General features: G+C 40.7%; 1 protein-coding gene across 4 annotated transcripts in view; it reads right to left on the bottom strand.

Moving 5' to 3' along the window:
- NBEA (neurobeachin) overlaps window positions 1-21,514 on the bottom strand; it is a 1,608,295-nt gene that overhangs the window by 1,014,261 nt on the left and 572,520 nt on the right. For all 4 annotated transcript variants that reach the window (XM_069205539.1, XM_069205537.1, XM_069205538.1 and 1 more), the window contains exon 28: window positions 20,152-20,320. In XM_069205539.1, the coding sequence (XP_069061640.1) occupies window positions 20,152-20,320 (169 nt within the window). The remainder of the gene's footprint in view (window positions 1-20,151; window positions 20,321-21,514) is intronic.

Genomic DNA, 21,514 nt, shown 5'->3' on the forward strand with positions numbered 1-21,514 from the left:
CGACTGCAGTGGTCATAACGTTGCACTCAGACCGCCACATTGCCTGTGGTCCGACTGGCACTGCGAGTCTAACGGTGTATACTGTGTGGAAGCCCCTTCTTGCTGATAAGTGCTTAAGCACTCTCTATCCTTTAGCACAAGATGGTGGCAGATTGCTGAGGAATCAACCTCAGTGACAGATTTGTGGACATAAGCCGAGTCATTCAATCACCTCAACAAAGACAAAGGTCCGTACCAGAGAGATCGACTGCTACATGTGTAAATGAGAGGACAGAGAGTCTACCTGAAGAATACACCCCCTTATGCACGGCCTGTCTTGCTTAAATATCTGCTTCTCTGCTCTATTTTAACAGTGGTTCTGCACCCAGTTAGCCAGCTAAATGGTCCAGAGATACATAGGCTTCCTGTGAACCCCCTGTGCTTCTGGGCTGTGGCTCTTTGTGTCTCTTAGCACCCATGAGGTCAGCATACCTGCAGCCTACCAACAAGTACAAACACAAACTCCAAGCCACTGTCCCCCTTCCTTGTAGTTACCCTTCACATCGTACTTGCCACCAGGGCGGGCCCTCCATGAGAGCAGAGGAGCATAGCCCCACTAAAAAAAAAATGCACCCAGAACTGAAAAATAAAATGGTAATAAAATGTATTTATTACCATTTTATTTTTCAGCACCCCGTCCTGAACCGAGTGTCAGGACAGGACGGGGCCACTGCTGCTGAGTGACAGCAGCAGGGAGCAGTGCACTTTAGTTCAAAGTGTGCATGTTCCTTTGGCCGGTCGTCTTGTGATGAGCAGACTGAAATGCGCACTTTAAACTTCTCTAACCCAGCTGTTTAAACACAGCTGGGCTAGCGAAATCACAGGCCTCCAGTGCTCTTGTGAGCGTTGAGAAAGGCCATGCCCACCAATTCTGACGCTGCTGTCATGCTGGTTGCCAGCATGACAGCAGCGTCAGGATTTGTTAGTGCTGTTTTCTGGTCCCCACTGCCGCGTTGGAGCCACAACGAGAAAGGCCGCAGTGAGGAGAGGAAGACACGTCGCTGACAGGGAAGTCCCTTTAAAAAAAAAAATATTATGATTGTGTTGCCCCCACCCCAACCCCTGCCCTAAATACAAGCCAGCCGCCACTGCTTGGCACTTTGTTTTTCTCTGCTTTGTGTTGTTTTATGTACTTGCAATTCTTTATGGTAGTGGACCTTAATTGATATGATATATATACAATTAGCCAATAGCGGCAAAGTGGTTGTGATCCTCCATTTTAGTTACAGTGTCCTTTGAAAGCTTTCTGGATTATAGCCGTTTGACAGTTCCATGTTATCGTATGCATACTGCATTTCAGTGGTGACTCGTCATTACTGTTTCAAGAGGGTTCCGAGTTTTGGAATCAAAGGAACTTCTTGAAGACCAGAGCTCTGCAAACATCAAAACGCCAGGACTTACAAGCGCTAGAGCTTTAAGAACATTTTAAAATGTTTGAAGCTGGAGCTCTCGTTTTATTTTTTGGTAATGCTTGATGATCTCCCTCAAATACTGCCTGGTACCCACAAGAGATCACTATTCTCATTGTGACCTTAGTGGTTCGTTGTACCATTACTATGTTACATTGGTATATAGTACTGTGGACTGTGTTCTGTATTTTCATTAATGTGATTACAAATGTAATATAGTGAAGTATGCTTACAAAGGTTGCATTAACACACAACCTTGTCTGAACAGTCATATTTTATTGCAATTGTGATAAGTGTAATTGCCTTGTACATAGGCTCACCCTTCCCTTTTCTCTTGAGTTAAACCCTGAACCGCTAATTCGTAGCCACAAAGAATCAAAGATGCTTATGTGAGAGTTATTTTCTGTTGCATATTGAATTTGGTTAATGTTAACTGCTAGGGAACGTAAGCCAAGTGCCTCCAAAGCTATCTTCTCTGAAGAACCCAGCATGACACCTCCTATAAACTCTTGTGGTACCCAGTTCCTGAACTGCAATTCCTGCTTTGCATACAGGCATTTCACCTCTAAAGAGTCTGTCAGAGCCCAATCTGCTTTCTGTGACTGCAATTCCCAATCCTTACCTCTCTCACATTTCCACATCAATTGTCCTATCAAACACATTACTGTTGGGTTGGAAAAAGAAGTGAACACTGCTAGCTCCTGCTGGGGCACCACATCAAGAATTGACAGCAGTGACGCGAGAAGTGTGCTGGTGCAATGGAGAGAATTATTATTGCTTGCTTCCTTGTACTAGGGTAATGCTCAACACACTCACCACCATCTCATAGCCCCGTTTGTAAGCAGCACTGCAGTAGTAGATTACGGATTCCAATCCGGCACAGCATTAAGACTGGAGCTTAACATAAGTGTGATGCACACGTGCAGCTGTTCTCTTGTGACTGTCTTCACCCACACATTAGAAGCAACATGGCACATTTTAGGAGTGGCCACTTTAATTAGCAACACTCCGGAATAGTTTAGCAGGATATCACTTGTGAAGCTTCAGCTGCTGAAAATCCCTCTGGCACATCTGAACACTGTTAGGATATTACTTACAACAACTTGACATACTTAGTACCAGACAATCACCGACAGACAAGGCAATATTTAGTAACAGGTGAGGAGAACACAGTCACGGTAGCATAGCAGACAAAATAAACACAGAACCTTACAGACAAAGGTGATAAGCCAATGAAATGATGGCCTGTTCCTATCAGAAAGTTATTCATACTAACATTATACAAGAAGGGTCCTAAATGAAGCAGCCACAGAATGATCGAATAATAAACACTTTTCTGAAACATGGATGTTTGCTATGTTAACTCCACTAAAATATTTGGGAGATACAAGTCAATTGTAGTCTTTGCATTGCTAATGCATGGAATAGCTTGTTTTATGCAAGGTGTCTAGAAGCAAAAATAAACAATAATCTTGTCAGTAATGTTAGATATACCAGAGCAAATTAACAACTGTGTCCATGCTTTATCATTACGTCCTTTAAGAGTTATTGGGTTTATTGCATGGGATTTTATGACGGAACGACACATGCCTTTACCACACATGCATCTACCCCACGGTCATTGCAACAAATGCATCTTTACCACGCATATATATATATATTTATACTTTATAATTGATGTAAGAATCACATGTGACACTACATTTGTAGTATATGTGATAGAATGTCTCTGTGGCATGAGATATGTGGGTAGCACCATTTGCCCCTTAAGAAAACGAATTTTAGAACATATAAGGGCAGTCCAAAATGGTGATAGCAACTATGCAATGACTAAACACTTGAAAAATCATGTGGGAGCTGATTGGCTACATATCAGATTCTTTGGTACAGCGGTGGTGAGAAAACATGAGAGAGGAGGTGACAGAGTACAAAAGTTGAGACGCCTAGAATCAAGGCTTATAATTAGACTAAAAACCAAGATCCCATATGGGATCAATGGGGATGAGGAATTATATTACCATCTTTAATTTGCTTTAAAAATGTGAACCTTTGAAGAAATATGCCTGGCTGTTGCCTCTCTGAGAGGGGGTGTTTGACATGTACAGGAATTTGTGTGAGATCATGATTATTATATATATATAGACATATAGATATTGAGATACATATAGAAAGATGTGTTTAACATCATAGTAAATGTAAAGAATTGTTTAGATGAAAAAGCAAGGCAGGGACAGATCAAAAAGTACAAACTTCCTTAGCACTAGCCTGTTAGAAGGTTACCTGACCTGCTTATTTCAGATATAACTTAAAAAATCTAAAAAAAACTCGGAAATGACAACATGGTAACAGTTCCTTCTGTCTGTTTCTATGTGTGTGTGTATATATTTTGCTTCTCTACTCACAATGTCTCCTCCCTGAAAACTTAAAAATTTTAAATTCAAAATTTGATGTGTGTAAATAAGGTCAACAAATATTTGGTTTTAATATTTGTGATATTTATATTGAGTCTTGTTTTATTAATGTGGTAAGAGGGGTTTGAAATAATTTGTATTTTGTTTGTCACTGTGTGGAGGTATATAATATATAAAACTTGGTATAACTACATATCCCAGAATGCCCCTTAATGGCATGTAATAGGAGAGCCTATAAATGAAGTTGTAAATGGATCACTTACCCACCGTGATCAAGACCTTGGTGGTTGAAACGCGTTGGTGGTGGTTGGGTTACTCATTTCTGTTGGAAGAATACATTTCAAACACAAGGATTCCTGTGTGTGCCGTGTATGACTCTGTGTCATTTGGTGGAGACATTTTTACAGGGCTGGCCCGTCCCTGACATGAGCACCGACTTAATGGAGCGTGCCCTGACAGGGCCCATTTGGAGAAATATATATATATATATATATATATATATATATATATATATATATATATATATATATATATATATTTATATATATATATATATATATATATATATAAACTAGTGGTGGTCACCACTAGGTAGTTATAGTTAGGACCATGTCCATGTTTTTTTTTACTTGCCTATACCTTTGGCAGCGTTTGATGACTTCACAAAATTTTCACCAAAAAAAAGTGCTGGTGATTCTTGTTGCGCCCAGAAAGTTTCAGGTGATCCAACTAGCAGGGGCCAAGAAAAAGAGGGGGAGAGGGTTGCCATAGGGTCTTTAGACAAGACTACAACCCCAACCACTAGACTGAATTACACCAAATTTGGCAGAAAGCTAGCTTTCGGTACGCAGATTGTGCTTTCGCTTATGTGGTGTAAACCCGTCCAGTAGCTTTGGAGATATTAAAAGGATATTACATTTGTATATCTCTGACTGCGACGACTTCGCAAATAATGACGAGCTCGTACAGGGAAATGCACAGCTCTGACTGGCTGCCATCACTTCAAACCAGGAAGTGTTGGCAGCCATCTTGGGACTCGGCTTCTGAATTTACTCACACAAAAACATAGAAATTCAACTGTTATAGTAATGTTATTTCAAGTAACAATAATGACACAAGGCGGTCCCATTACAGTGCATTTTCTCCAGGCTGGTGCTAGCATTAGAGACAGATCTTCCCTTGTTTTATTTCTACACAAGAATTACTGATACGCTGCACTCCAGGAAAGTCATGGGGACAAATGTATTTTAGTATTAGTTCATCACCTTCACCACTACCGACGCGTTTCGACTCCCAAGTCTTGTCCCTGTGCGCTCATTGCAACATGCACTATGTGAGTCATAAAGCAGTGATTTTATTGCAGTACTGTGGTAATAATATGTATTCGACCACAGCACTCTAGTAATAAATGCATGAATGTGTATTTATTAGTATAGATGTTCTAATGAAATTGTGATACTGGGCCACATTAACTTTCTGTGGCATGACAATTATACCACGGTGATGAAAATAAATGTGGCTCAATAATTTCTGTTAGAGCAACAGTACTAATAATGCACAGTCACATATTTATTACTAAAGTACAAAGTTCAAATTCCAGTTTATTACCACAGTACAAAAACATTGAAATGAGAAATACACTCTTTATGGCCTCATCGATTACATGTTAAAATTACTTTACACAAGAAAACAACTCTCCTAACAGTCATGAGGTTTCTTCATTGTGATGCTACATTACTGCACAAATGTAACCTCTTGCATCCTGGTTTTGGTTAAGTACATTTCAAAAAAATATGTGCTTGGAAAAATGCCACGCATACACCATATATGGAGAAGTGCAATGTGCAATATCACATCTACTACCAATGTTGAGGAAGGGGCGGGCATAATAACTCACACTTGGCTTCACTTTTGGTTAGTCACGGCCCTCCCCACACACAGCACTGACAATAAACAGCATTATAAATATCAATTTTTGCTGTACAAATGGCAAAAGACTGTCGCTTTCTATCTCGGCGTAGATGGCCCTGTGCCAATCCTATGCTTTAAAACTTTGCTAGAAAAACAGACACTTGAGGTGAGCAAATCTAGAGTATTGCAGGGTGCACCTTACTGGAGCCGCTCTCCACCTAAACTTGGGAACTACCCAGTGTTCTCTCTTCTGTTTTGCATAATTTATGACTTACTCTAACTTTGAAACAGTTTTGTTTGGATATATATATATATACATATATATATATTTTTCCTTTCAAAAGTAATTTGCAGCACTCCAAAAGACTTTATATCAGTATTTACTCTTCTTCAGAACAAACCATTTGGTGATGAGGATGGTTTGGTCTGAAGAAGAGTAAATACAGATATAAAGTCTTTTGGAGTGCTGCAAATTACTTTTGAAAGGAATTAATTGCAAGGAAATGATCCATCCCTGACAGCAGGCAACAGTCGATGATCGCGCCATGTGAGGTATGCTTTGTTTGGATATATAAAGATAGATAGATAGATAAATAAATACATATATTTATACTACATTGGTTCAAATAAAAGTGCTTGCATTCTAGGGAAGAGAACATACCTTTTCAGTTCAAATATGGACATGATCTAAATAGAAAGTCAGATTCATGTCACACCACTGCCCTGCCTTCAGGCCTCTTGTGTGAGTTTAGTATCTTTTCCGCAGTCCACACTGTCCCATAACTAGGCCCTTAAGATGTGTGCATAGAAACAGATGTCAAGTTCTTTGGAGGAAGCCTCCAAGTCAAAACCAGAGTGACGGGATACACATGCTGTGAAACTGCCAGGAAAATCTGACAGCTCGAGTGAAAATAAAAGACCCAAATTACTGAACTCAAACTTGTCAAGGACTTCCAAGATTTGAATTTCTATGCCCAGTTATGTTCAAGGCAATAAACGTAGGTTGACCGTGGCTTGTTATGTTTAATCAACGCAGCCATGACATCATCATGGCAGAGTTCCACCTATTCCAGTTTCCAGGCCTCCAGAGTTGAACACCCAAAGTGTATGTTGCAAAACACCATGTTTTTATCGCTGCTGTCAACAGTCGCTCCCCTCTCTCGAGAGTTCAGGCGTTTCCGATCAGACGATTTTTGGGCAAAACTCGTTGGCGCACTGTAAGGCAGAGATGATGAGATTAACATTCTCGAGGCATTTTTTTTATGATTATTGGTTTTACATGACAACACGTTGGTGAGCGCTATTGTGGCTAAGTTAATCGAGAACGTTGTTGAAAGTTTAACGACAAATGTGAAGATGTGCATCACAGGGGCCCTTACTCACAAACTTATTGTTTCAGTTAGATTGTCATAATTCGTATGATATGATGTTTTTATTTCACTGCATTATTTTAGGTAACTGACCAGTCCTCGAGAATCCTAATGCTGAGACCCAGTGGTCAAAACTGGCCAGGATTCCAGATTTTCAATAAATCTTAGATTTTGAAAGCTCTTACACATGAAAGCTGGACTAGCCCGTGGTAAGTAATAATAATGAGGAAAATCACAGACTGCAAGTTTACTGACCAATACTGGTTGTAAATGAATTGTTATTTTCTTTATTATGTTTTTAACTTCAGAATAGAACAATGCATCGAAGTATATAAGCATCGATGGAACTGTGCAGTTGTATTGAACAGCGCTGGCTGCTAATAACAAATGAAAAAGCAAGACAAAATAGGTAAACGAGAAAAGAAAATGCACAGAAAATCAATGCAATCGAGGAGACTGGCACATAGAATCACAATTGGAGGTTGGCGTGGTATGCTTTGAGGGCAGATGAACTGTCAAATTTAACAAGGAAAGGTTGGTGGATGTTGTATTTTTAAAGACTAAATGATTGAAGTAACCCGTCCTCTACAAATATAAATCTAGGTGCGGCTGGACTTTCTTATTGGGAAGGATTTGAATGTTGTCCACTAATATGTCAAGCAGCCTGCCACCTTTTAGGTCTGATTCACACCAAATCTGCCAATGAATGAATAAATGGGAAGCAACTAAACAGCGTGTTAGCGGCCATGCTAAACAATTCTGTTAAGATGATGAAGGCTGAGATCTGAACCTGAGGGTCACCCCTACGTCCGGGTGTCCAGTGGCTTTCAATACAGTTGTGAGAGCAGAGGCATAAAAGGACAGGAGCACTGGGCGAACACACATAGTAAGTGGAATAGGACTGTCAATGGATTTTGTGAGCATTCCAGCCCTGTTGTTTTATGACTCTTTGAAATAACTATTAAAAAAACACAAGATATGGTTGTATACTTGCTTAAATTTGTGAATGTGCACACATGCAGGGTCTGAACAAAGGACATATTCTGTCCTGGACTGTTGTGAGCTTCCTATAGAGCAAGTTACTCACCTTCGGTAACGCTTTATCTGGTAGAGACACTATCTAGCCGCAGATTCCTTACTTGTGAATTTCCCAGGCGTCAGACTGGATCCAGAAGGATTTTGCAGAAGCACTACCCCTGCGAGCCAGTAGGTGGCGTCAGCCAAGCACGGTGGCGGCCGCACCAGAAGTGATGTTGCTGTCACCTATATTGGCACTACCTCGGCACGCTAACGTAAGTTGCTTGTTTGTGACTTTCCACGCCAGGAGGGCAGAGCCATGAAGTGCACTGACACTGGTGTGTCCAAAGTAGGGCCCTGAAATGAAGTGTCCTTAGTCCTATAACTCTGATGACAGTGCAGGTAGGATGGGTGGCTCTGTAAGGCATCCACGGCTAGGTACTGTCTCTACCAGATGCATTACTGAAGGGAAGTAACTTGGTCATCTGATAGGGACATCTAGTTGCAGATTCCTTACTTTTGAATCGATATCCAAGCAATACAGTCCCTAGCGGTAGGCTGCGGACACATTTTCTAAACTTAAAAGTGCAGCAGGGCTGACCGGGTGAAATGCACATACCTGCAAACCTGACTGTCCAGGCAGTAGTGCTTAGTAAACATGTGCAGGGATGCCCACGTTGCTGCCTGATGTCCAGGACTAGGACTCCACGAGCTAATGCTGTGATTACAGCTTTGGCTCTGGTCGAATGAGCCCACAGGCGCTCAAGGGGTTGCTTCTTGTCCAATGCGTAGCAGATTTTGATGTAGAGAACGACCCATCTGTTTCTGCACCACTCAACATTTCTTAGCCCCAACATAGCCCAAGAAGAGTTGGTCGTGCACCCGGAACTCTTTTGTGCTATCAATGTAGAACAACAATGTTCTTTTTGGGTCCAGACGTGGAGTTGCTACTTTTCTTTGGTGGGATGTGGGCGAGTGTAGAATGTGGGGACTGGCCCACATGAAAAGGTGTCACCACTTTCGGAAGGAAAGAGGCCCTAGTGTGGAGCACCAGTGTATCTGGAAAGACAGATTCGTAGAGAGGCTTGGATTCCAAAGCCTGCAGCTCACTTACCCTCCAAGCAAATGTTATTGGCCAAAGAAATGCTGTTTTGATAGTGAGCAGCCGGCAGAGACAACCGTGCAATAGCTCAAAAGGAGCACACATTAGTAGAGGACCACATTAAGATCCCACTGAGGCGTAATGAAAGGTGAAAGGGGAAACATATATACAAGTTCTTTGAGGAATTTAATTACAATAGGGGACTTAAATAAGGAGGGATAGTCAGGCAGCCGGAAGAAGGCAAAGACAGCAGAAAGGTGACCCTTAAGAGTACCCAAAACTGAGCCCTACGTGGCAAGGGTGAGAATAAAAAGAAGGACATCAGATAGAGAAAAAGAAAGAAGTAGTATAGATTTCTCTGCACAATATTCTTCCATCTGCATAAATATACAGTTTTGGTAGAGGGATGCATGGCTGCCAGAATGACATTACAGACTTTGAGAGGAAAGTAAAAAACTGTCATCTGTTGCCACTCTACCTCCATGCAAGAAGGCAGAGAGGTGACAGGTTTGGGTGGTGGACCCTCCCCTGCTGCTGCAACAGAAAATCCTCCCGAAGAGGCAGCCTGATCGAACAATTGATGCTCATGTGCAGAAGCTCGGGATACTAGACTCTCCACACCCAGTCCGGAGCTACAGGGATGACTTATGCCTGGTCATTCCTGATCTTCTTAAGAACTCCAGGCAGGAGTGCTACAAGTGGAAAGGCGTACAGGAGACCTGAGCTCCACTCTAAATGAAGAGTCACTGAGGGATAGCTGCCTTGGAAACTCCAGCGCACAAAACTGCTGACATTGCATGTTGTCTTGGGAGGCAAACAGATCTAACCAAGGCTTTCCCCACTGCTGAAAGAGACCTTATGCCACCTGCAGATGAAGACACCATTCATGATCCGCTAGGCATTGATTGCTGAGTTCGTCTGCTCCGGGGTTCAGGGAACCTGTCAGATGTTGAACCACCAGGGATATGCCCTGCTGTTCCAGCCATGTCCAGAGACGCATGACCTCTTGACAAAGGGTCCACAACCTCACCCTACCCTCTTGGTGCAGTACCACATGGCGGTGGTGTTGTACCTGAACACCCACACTGCCTTCCCTTGATGTGCATTAGAAAAGCTTTCTGAGGAGCCCTAGGTAAATCTTTTTCCAGCGGTTCCATCTTATAAGTAAACCTCATACTTTTTGTGTTTATTATATTACACATCACTTAATCTCCTTGTGCCCATCACTTAATCTCCCTGTGCCTAAATTAATCTGACCTTCTGTATTGAAACTGGTGCTCGTGTACTGCGCTCTAATCCCTTTGGCGCTATAAGAAACTGCAGAAATAAACACCACTTCCAGGAGGCTTGGCCTGTACCACTGGGAAGGGGACTCCTGAAAAGAGCATGAGTCTCTCTAGGGAGTGGTCTTGTCTGTACCACTGGATAAGAAAGTTAACAAAACATAAGATTTTGTTACTAAAATGGCCTGCTGATGAGCGACACACACTTTGTAAAGTTATAAGAACAATTCCCCACTCTGAAGAGGGCAAACCGTATAGGTGAGGAGGAGTGAAGGTGACTGAGGTATTCATAAACTGCAGGTTGATACTATTATTTCTGTTGAACAGAACAGCAGCAAAGCCATAAGTGTTCACATCTACACCTGATAGTGAGCTTGTAAGTTCTCCTCAGAAGCCCAGCCGGGTCGCTGAAACACCAGCCCATGTCAGGGTGGAGGCAGGAACATTTCAAGTTTGTGAACTTAACCCTGTCAGAGGGACGCAGCTGAAGTCCAGATGCCTCTTTTTACTGGCCTTTATTGCACCTAATGAGATCATCTCCATGACAGGATCAAGGGCGAAGGGTTTATTTTCAGCAATGACAAACTGTCTATCAAGTAACCTCCCCGGGCTGCTTTCTACACCACACAGGTCCTGCATGGCAAGATTTGTAAAGAGCATTTCCATATCGTTTCAATATTTTCCTTTGTTTTCAGGAGTCTGAAGAACCAGGACTAGGGCAGCAGACATCATATGAAAGAGTGGAAAGAACACAATTGAGCTCTATGTTTGACAGCGAATGCTAATTGTGGTTAGCTCTAAGATTTTTTTCTCAAAATATAATGGTCCTTGGGGAAACCGGGGTTGTAGCAGAGAGCATGTAGCCATAAGATATTATCCAGAATGTCATAACAGAGGCCTGGTGAATGTCCAAGTCAAGGAGCCTGGAAAATCTACCACGTTTCAGGAAGTATTTTCTTTCTACAGATTACATTGTATATAAATTTGATTAACTATCATCAGTTTCTGTGAATGTGTTTTTCCAACATATACAAACAAAGTGCAATCGACGTGGCCGGGACATATGTACTATGTGTAAGGTAAGGTGAGAAGTCATTTTCTGAACACCAGGCAACCGGCATGGGTTCCGTTGGTGGAGCAGGTGCAGTGGCACCAGGGGCCCGAGGGGCCCACCTAACCCTGATTACTGCTGAATTTCACAGAGGCCACCTTCCTTGCCCTCGGGCTGATGACAAGTGAGTACCCCACTGCATCACAATATAGCAGTGAGTTTGAATTAGGGCATCTGAAACAGGTGTGGATGGGAGGCCCGCACATCAGTCAAAGTGAACAGTTGGGCGTTGAGGACATCAGAGACATACGGGACTGTGGCTAAAAACATAATAACAATTGGCATGTGACATTTAAAGAGAAGAAGCCCAACAGTATCAGACATACAGCAAGGTGGAAAGGATTAAGGATATTTACATGTGCGCAGGTGGTGTGGTTGCGAGCAACATTAAACGCGTGCATGGGACAGGGGACTGATGGCAATACAAATGCATGAAGGAATGGCTGATGACATTTGACAAGCAAAAGGGAGAGGTGTAGGTGATACCATCTGCACATAGTGGAGGCAGGTGTTCAGGCTATCTCACGTGCAGGGCAAGTTATAGTTATTAGAAACATAATGAGATAGACACAGGGCTGAAAGGCACATGTGTGGTGTAGCGTGGGGGAAGAACAGTCAGGGACCTGCATGGAAGGGGAAGCGAGCCATTCCATCACTGTACAACAAATGCATTTCATTGATATTTTATTGGCACCTCTGAGATGGAAAACAGACAACTGAAATTCGACCTAGAAATGTTTTATCTCACCCTTGGATTACAGTTTGATTGAGGTGAAAATTAGACCTGTACACAATTTTTTACTAAACCCACAAAATTAACACATTTCAGATTAGGAAAAATTCACAAAAAAGTAATTCTGCAGCTGAGAAATTGTGCACATTTTTTTCACCAGAAGACCACTTTGAACCGAAAATGTCTTGCAAGAGACATTTTTCCTCGAAGTAGTCATTTTGCTTCTATCATTCTTGATTTTTTAACACGAGATGCCACAAAATTAATTTCATTGAATATTGTAAAATTCCAGGTAATTTTCACAAACGTTTGTAAAAGTTACTCAAAAATAAGTTTTGCATACGCCTAATCCAAATACACCATTGTGGCCACCCATACCCATTATCACATTTGGCTTTGAAAATTCAACACAACATCACTTTGATTGCGACATAGACACATTTTAACAGTTGGGAGAACTTTCCAGACTCGAGGTTATTTGTCCACTCAAGCAAAAACACCAGATGCCAAGAGCCATGGAAATGTTTTTTTCTTTGCTCTCAGGGTTCCAAAGGAAGCATTTTGCTATCTTGATGGCATAGAGGACCAAAACACACCAACACCTCATCTCACCCACCTTCTCATGCTCAACAGACATTCAATCCATGGTACAGGACTGCCATGTGAATTTACTCCATCATGTTATACTGATCAGTTTTTTCCCCTTCTCCAGTGCACTTGTCTATCAAATGCACATTAGAGCAGTATGACTTGATCACCCTGTCCTCTAAACACTGGTGACCATTTTCTTTTTCAAAACCAATGGTAGAATTAGTGTTAACAGTGCTTCATTTCTAAAACCGTTCTCATACAAAGTATTGCCTGGGCTAATGAAATCTTAAGACACCAACTGAAAAGGTCAGAGGCTGTCTCTCAACAGGACGAACCCATCAGCAAGCACAATATCAACAAGCAATAACCAGAGAATACCATCCGGTACTCAACATTACCCCAATGCCAATGTCCCCAGTGGAATTCATTATCTTTTCAGTTCTGTAATCTCTGGGCCTTACAGAAAGTCTCACCAGAAGCTGCCTAAGAAGTCAATGGCCTTTGTTTCATGACTTCATAATTTCAGATGGCTACTAGTTTCTATATGCAAACATGGTAATGTGATGCTACCAGATATGCTAGCAAGACCCCACTTCTCCCATGTTGCTTGTGAATTTAAATTACACCGATGAATATTATAAAGGATGTGGACATTTGAGCAAAGAGACTTTCTGGCATTTTCTATTGAACAAACAGTATGACTGCACATGAACCTGAGAGGTAATAAATCTCTAGTCTCATTTGATTACTGTCAACATTTTAGTACATTAACTAGCAACTATCATCTATTTTCCTTATTCAAGAGTTTTCTATAAACTTTAACCCACCACATGTGAAGTTTGCCTAAGGATATAATTAGCAAAAATAGATACGCTCTCCTGAAAATGGTGATGCACATTCGACTGGTTGAATTGCACATAATGTAAACAAAGAAAGGAGTTTAGAGTTATCACCAGATAAACAAGTGGACATCTCCTGGAATGTTTGTAGGCACACTGCATGCGCATGCACTGCCTAAGAAATCTTTCAAAAATAAAGTGTTAATTTGAAAGGATTAGCACATTTAATTGTTGGGAGCTCCTTTCAAGGCAATGGAGTGCTCTGGGCTTCTAATGGCTGGTAAAAGCCCAGAGTTCCAACATTCCAATGTTTGTCCCACAGCAACAGTTGAACAAAGGCCTCAAGGAGCCCGAGGGGATTTCAATCTTTCAATATTAATTAGAACATTCTGCCTCTGGCTCGGGCCTTTAAAGCTGGAGTGGGTCTTTAATGGCAGGTAAAGCCCCCTACGGCGGGCTGCAAGGCTATATTATATTCTTGGGCTGCTAGCTGTTGCTAAAGTGTCTCGACATTACCAGTGACTTGTAAAAGTAAACGTTTGACTTCCCAATCGAAAGTTAACCAGGCCTGGTCGGCTGTAGTCCGGTCCTATAAATTTAAGGGTCTCATGTGAACAGAGGTTAGACTTGTCATTGAAAAGCTGTGCACCAATGGTCAATATCTCATTCACACATAGCCTGATGAACTGACATTTGATAGCAAAACCTTGCAAGCAGATGGTTTTGTTGAGTTCATGTATTAACTCATTCTAGCAGAAGATTTTGTTTGCTGAGTTCATGTATTGACTAATTAGTATCTGAGAACAATTACTAATTTATGTCCCACTTGGCTAACGCAGTACACAAAACCAGAATTTGTTAATAATTTAGAGGATTTATAGTCTGCTGCAAAACGTATCCACTGTTGATATCCCTATGACATGCCAAAGCTGTCAGAGAAGTACACTACAGATAGTTGATCCTAATGTGAAAGGCACCACAATGTACTTGCTATTTACTTACAGCATTGACTATGTTGTGCCATCCCACCATGAGACCCACTGCAGAGTATTAAACATGCACCACATATGGTAGTGTAATACCTTCAATACAATTGTGGCAGAGAAATCTCGTCTTTGACAGTGGTAACAGCACAGCAATCTTTTAATAAGCACTACACAAGCACTAAACTCACTGCTCACACATGTCCATACTGAGTGCCACGCATGCCTGTGGAATGAAAATGAGCATCACCCTGGCTGACAATGGAGACAGCTCATCGATCAAAGACCATGCAAGCTGAGCCTCAACCCTGGGGAAACACAGAAGGCCAAGGCACAGCGGCAACTGGAAAACTATTTAGGTACACAAATTGTTGGTGATTTATCAGATATGAAATGAACCACTGGAGAGCAATAGAAGGTATGCCTGACCAGTGCATTTCCCTCTGGAGAAGAACACAATGATCTGCGGAGTTGAAGAATGTCACATGTTCTAACAAGGTAAGGAGAGAAGGGAGACTTGTCACAATTTACCAACAAATCACTCGTATGCTAAAGAGTGAAGTGTATTTGAAGCACTCTAGAATCAGATTGAAAATGTCTGAAAAGTGTACTGTGGTTCGCAAATGCAATGGGCTGAGTACACAGTATATTGAAGGCGCGCAGTGTGAACAATCAAGAGATTTCAGATTGATAGGCAGGCCAACAGACAGCCTAGATTGCATGATGGAGTTCTGAGAAGCTGACTTACTGAGGCTATATCTGAAGTGGCAGGGCCCGGCCTTCGAGCTAACAAAGATTTATGAAGCCAATCATCAAGTCCTCTCAGATGGAGGTGATGTGCAAAGGGGAACTGTATCTTCAGAATACAGCTAGCAAGGAACAAAGAAGCAGGTAAATGACCCATTGGGTGTGTAAGATCTTAAAGTCATTCAATGCCCCTAATAATGTTAACTTTAATACTAATAGCTTCAGGTTCAAGAATATAAAAGAAAATCACCATTTTTGAAAATTAATCTACAAATCATTAAGATCGATTTTCACGCTTGTGGTTTAGTAGATGAATATTTAACCTCTCTAATAACAGTCTCATAAATTGGTCAGAGCATATGCTTAAGCTTCACTTGCAGAGGAAATGCCATAGATTTGCAACAAATGTGAAAAAACTACATCACAGTTGTTGGATTATGATTTGTGCAATGAAATGTAAGCAAGGCATAGATTTCAAGAAATACTCCTACACTTACGTTTTATGCAGATCGTCTGCAGTGCAAAAAATCTGCAGCAACACGTGTAGCGTGCAAATTTAACTTGTATCTTTGTTTCTCCACGTGGAGAAAAGCATTCTGTTATGCCCCTGAAAACGAGGCAGTATTTGGGGCACAAATGCACCCTACTGCACACTTATTCCAAACTAATGTTAGGTTTCCAAATATGGAGACATTTGGAGAGTTTGTAAATACCCACATCACTAAGTTATGAATATTCCCATAATTCGCATTGGCCACTATTGTGGAACACACACTTTTCTCCAGTTTATTTGACTTAGTACATTCTCAAAACGTTATTTTAGTACCAACTGAAATTTGAAAATCAGGATTTAAAATGACCACCACTTTCTGAAGTCATAAACTACAAATTAGCCACAAACATCTTTGTGCCTCAAAGACCAAAAAAAACGAAGATTGAAAAAAGGTTGGGAATCAATTTTTAGACAGTTCAAATCTATCGACGTCCTATCTCGTGTTAAAAAAGTATTCCGCCTATTAATTACCACCTTATACATTTATACAAACAAGGAAGATGCCATAAACCGAAATATTAACTTAAGATACATTTTTGATACGCCATTGGCCCCGCCCTTTAAACTCCTCCACAGGCAGAATTCTAATTGATGTGGAAATACATTAGAAAAGGAGAAAGACATAAAAACGAGACCTTATGGGTAATCCACAATCTCCTGCTCCAGTCTGATGACTTTCTGGGCACTGCTGTTCGGAGTGCACACAGGAAAGGCAGAGGGACTTGAGAGAAGCCTAGTCTTCAAAGGGTCAGCCTTCAGAAACCCTTCAGCAGCAACAAGAACCCTCCCTGGTATAGTGCAGAATTGCCATTTTGCTAATTGAGTCTGACAGAGTGCACACTGCGCAGATGGTGGTTAGAGGGATTCCTTTGACAGCCATATTTAGATATGTATAGCTTTGTGCCTAACCATAGTCTCAATCTTAAACATCTTCTTAAATCTACATCATTACACATACTTTGGGTTTTATATACACAGTTAGTACCATTCCATACCTATGAAAAACAAGGTTCAAACATGTAATTTTTGCACTCACAGTTTGGAACCCCGAAAACGAACCTTCGCTAAGGACTGGTATTGATCGAGCTGAAAATGGCAAAATAAGCACTTTTTGCCATAGATCCATGAGTAATTCTTTAACACTCCTTTCACTTGGTAGGGACCTTTAATAACACAAGATCAAGGCTGTGGCTCTGTTTTGAAGCTTTCCTCATATGTGGTGCCTTAAAAACAAAAACACTGACCGACCACACAAACTGCAGAAGCAGGTAATCTAGTTCATAATAATGACAAGTAGAGGTCTGCTTGAGAAAACAGCACTGACGCTAGAAAGAGCTACAATTATGACTTTGTCTTACAAACAATAATAAAAAAAAGTGCGGGCACCCAATATTTTGGAGCTCACCACTGGCATGACTGAATGCTGGTGTTGCTGGACAATAAGGCTTCCTAGCCTTGGTTGTATCTCATGCCTCTTTCATATCTCCCTCATCTGCACGTCCTGTGTCTATATTTCACTCTTTTCCATCCCTGTTTTCTCACTTTGTCACTGGTTTCCTAATTTCCTCTTAACTCAACCTCCTTCCTTTTCTTTCTTTCCCTCTCTTGCTCTGGGCCAACACCTGATGAAGAAACATAAGCCCTAGCCCCCCAAAATAATTGCAGCCAGTGCCAAAATGAAGCACTGCTTTAAGATCTGTTGACTAGTAGCAGATGTTGTAAAGCCTGCTGATTGGTCTAAATAATGAACTATGATAAGTTAAATTAAACGTGTTCAGCTGTACGACACCTTCCTCAAACAAAATTAGCCAAACTTTCTACCAGTATTGATGCAGGGCCGTCATTTTATAAAAACATTACCCAGATTCCCTTTTTAATTGATATGTCTTATTTTTTATTCAGCATGGATACCGTTTCAATAGTTGACAATTTTAATTGTTAGGAAAGCCTGAGTAACCCTTTTATTTTGTATGTGGCTGGCACTTGCCTACAAGATTTTTCATGTAGGAGTGGTTGCAGTTTTTATGTAAATAGAACCTTAAAAAAGAACAATATGTGTTGGGTGCTGTAAGGATTGCAGCCTCTGTTAACTGCTCTGTTCTTGAGAGCATTCAGCACTCCTACAGAAATTATTTTAGCAATATTACAGTTATTTTGTTTTTTACATGAAATAGTTTCGTTTTGTTTCTTTTCTATCAGTAGACTAGTCTTTGCTTTCCTAATATGTGCTGATAGTAAAATTGGTTACTGCATAAACCACGTCCCTAATTTGTTGAGGATAGGATGTGGGTTGATCAGTGAGGTGGGATCTGAAAGTAGGTGCGGTTGCTAGAATGAGGATGATGGAGGTCAAAAGCTTGCCATCATTAAATAAATTATCTGAACTCCATTCAACATTACAAAGTTTATAGGCTCTTTCTTAGCAGCATTGGAGTCTGTGATTTAATATGTGCAAAGATTACCACGTTTCAGTTGTACATAAAATAAAGCCCAGCAAAAGTAGCATTCATGTGGAGTCATGCAGACAGATTCTGTCCCTTACTGTTCTGAGGGGGCTTTGAAAAATAATTAATCGATTATAGAGCCTGTACTGGAGCTGACCTACCATCAGACAAAAACACACTTTCCACGTCAAACTCTTAATGCTCAAGAAACAAACTAATTCTTTAGCGTGACTTCAGCTACACTATTATAAATGTTCAATACTGGGTAGAAGTAACCTCAATGAATATGTTTAAATCTATTTTCATCTTGCAGAATGCATTGTAGAAAAAATGGCTTGGGTCGCCATCCAGGGTGGCCTCACACTGCACATCAGTCAAGAATGTACAAATGTCCACCTCACGCTGAATCCAATAATGGTCCCTCAACCAACTAAAGTATGATGGTGCTCCTTGAGAATATAGGAGCACAAATTTGCAATGCTTTAGATCAGCTCTCAAGAACAGACTGAAACATCCTACAATTCAACAAAATGTTCAAGACAGAAATTTTTAAGGAGTCCTTACACTAAACCCTTCTCTATTCCCGGGCAGTGCCTGAAGACTCAGTCATGGGGCTGTCCACCCATCGGACTGGAGTTTATCTACTGTGACTCTGGACCTGTGCATCGTTTTCTGACTGTACCCACGCGTCAAACTGTAAGGAGGTGAAGTTCACCTTGCTCACCTATTAAAATAAATGTACTCCACTGATCAAACCCCCATATAAATGGAGTATAATACACAGGAGCCCGCCATCCTTGTATACAATCATATCCTGTAATTTTAACAAAATGAGCCTACTATTCAAGTGTAATAAGGTATTACAGTTGAACTGTGATATTATAATACCTGCTGCCAGAGTCAGCAGCCAAAGTGAAAGGCAAATCACAAAGCATAATTAAAGCTGCGGGTTAAACAAGGAAAACAAAATCTGGCTTTTCAGTTTCTTTTTGTTTTTTCTTAAATGAACAGTGATCAGCAGGGAGGAGATATTTATGGCAACATGTTTACTTTTTAGATGCTAATAATCGCTCAAGGAATGATAGAATCTGTTGCTGTGTTACTACACATTCTGAGCTACATTTTTTAAAAATTTCATTTCTATGAAGCAGACTTTTATATATTTTTGCAGAAAAATACTAACTGCTTTTTTTGTGTTTTTAATTTTACACTGCAGATTCCACTTTTATTCTTCATGTTTGCGACCATACTTCCTTTTTATCAAAGGGTGAGACACTAAGGATATAAGCGGTTTGTGAGAAGGATGACGGTGTGACTGTGCATTCCAGGGGATAAAATACCATCTTCCATGCATTATAAGGGTATTACAGATCACCTCGGAGATCCCTGAACTTACAAAGGCCTCAGTCCTAAATATGGTCACTGTACTGTTTGGTGACTTGCAATATTCCTGTAATGTACAGCAGGAGTAACTTTAAACCATATATTATACATGCAAGATACACATCATGCATTCATATTACCATCAACAAACAACACAGAATAAAAGTGAGGCCTTAACATGCCTGCGTGAAAATCAGTTGTGACAATTATAAGAAAACATTTTACCTGTGCTTGTTGGCGAGTTTATTTCTTGCCTGATGTTTCTCACTGCTTGACTAACTGCCCGTGCCGTCTCCCGCTGAGGTTCCAGTATGTCCCGGTATTTGGAGACCATGAGCACAGAAATAAAGTATACAACAGCTAAAGCTAAAAACTGAGCCTGCTTGCTGTCATCCTGTAATGAGAGGTGGAGAGATATTTATTTTACCAAAGTTACCACCTGTTGCAATTGCACTTACTTATACACACCATACTTAAACCTTGAAAAAGAAGTGTTAGAAGCCAAGTAACAGGTCCTTCTTTGCTTTTAACAGCACTATTTATTAATCAAGTCAGTCAATAATGTTGGCAGCTAAACGCCACGAAAATACATAATAGAATTCAATATACAATGATAATTTGTGAACCGCCCAAAAAATCAAAAATATTAATATTCATCGCACGATGAATAGGCAGCCACATAAGAAAGAAAAGGATATCCCTCACCTTGCTTAATACAATGTTCTATGTAGAACCTATTCCAGTACTGTTTGGTTTTACAGAGGCAACTGTGGAAGATTACTAATGAATCAGTCTGATTGCACAATGCTGTGGCATCTAACTCGTTCCAGATGCTGTAGTTTTTTTAACAGAAGTACAAACCGGTTCCTACCAATGCTATAACAATAAGTGCAAAATGGTTTCGTTCCCCATAGACTTGCAATGTTTTAAGTCAATTTTACAACTACATCAGAGACACTACTGGCAATCAACAGATCTTTATCTTTGATCCAAAATGGATTTAACTTCCACATTTTGGTCACAAGAAAATACCAAAAATAGATAGAAACTTTAGAATGGCACACCTTTCATTCACAATTCTTCATGCAAAGCAAGTTGCAGACTGTGCGAATATTCCTTTGAAAAATACACCCAAAAAGTACATAGGAAAAAAAACACAAATTCAACAAAATATGAGAAACTAAAGTAAAACTCAAAATATGTAAACTTATATTGTTTGATAAACATATTTTCTGCTAAATTCACTCATATCTTATGTTACATTGGACTACCAAAAAGAAACATTTATCTACCCAATCCCTTTCAATCAGGCCTATTTCCTTTACTCTGTGTCTGAGGCAAGGCACCTGAAAATACATATAAGAGATAATGCTAAATCACAAACGCCTCTTATTTGTGAGCAGTGTTGCACACAAAGGTGTGGGAGCCACTGAAGATTTAAGCTAGATGCTTGGCTGGGGCTCAGCTCGCGGAACTCTTGAAACCTCGAGCTAAAAAGGTGCTGAGCCTCACGTGGATTCTGCACCCTCCCTCCTGCCCTCAAGCACCTTTTTATAGAAAGTCTTCTTGTTTCAACTTGATTCAACAT

Source organism: Pleurodeles waltl, chromosome 8 (genome assembly GCF_031143425.1).
Source record: "Pleurodeles waltl isolate 20211129_DDA chromosome 8, aPleWal1.hap1.20221129, whole genome shotgun sequence".
Classification (NCBI taxonomy): Eukaryota; Metazoa; Chordata; class Amphibia; order Caudata; family Salamandridae; genus Pleurodeles; species Pleurodeles waltl.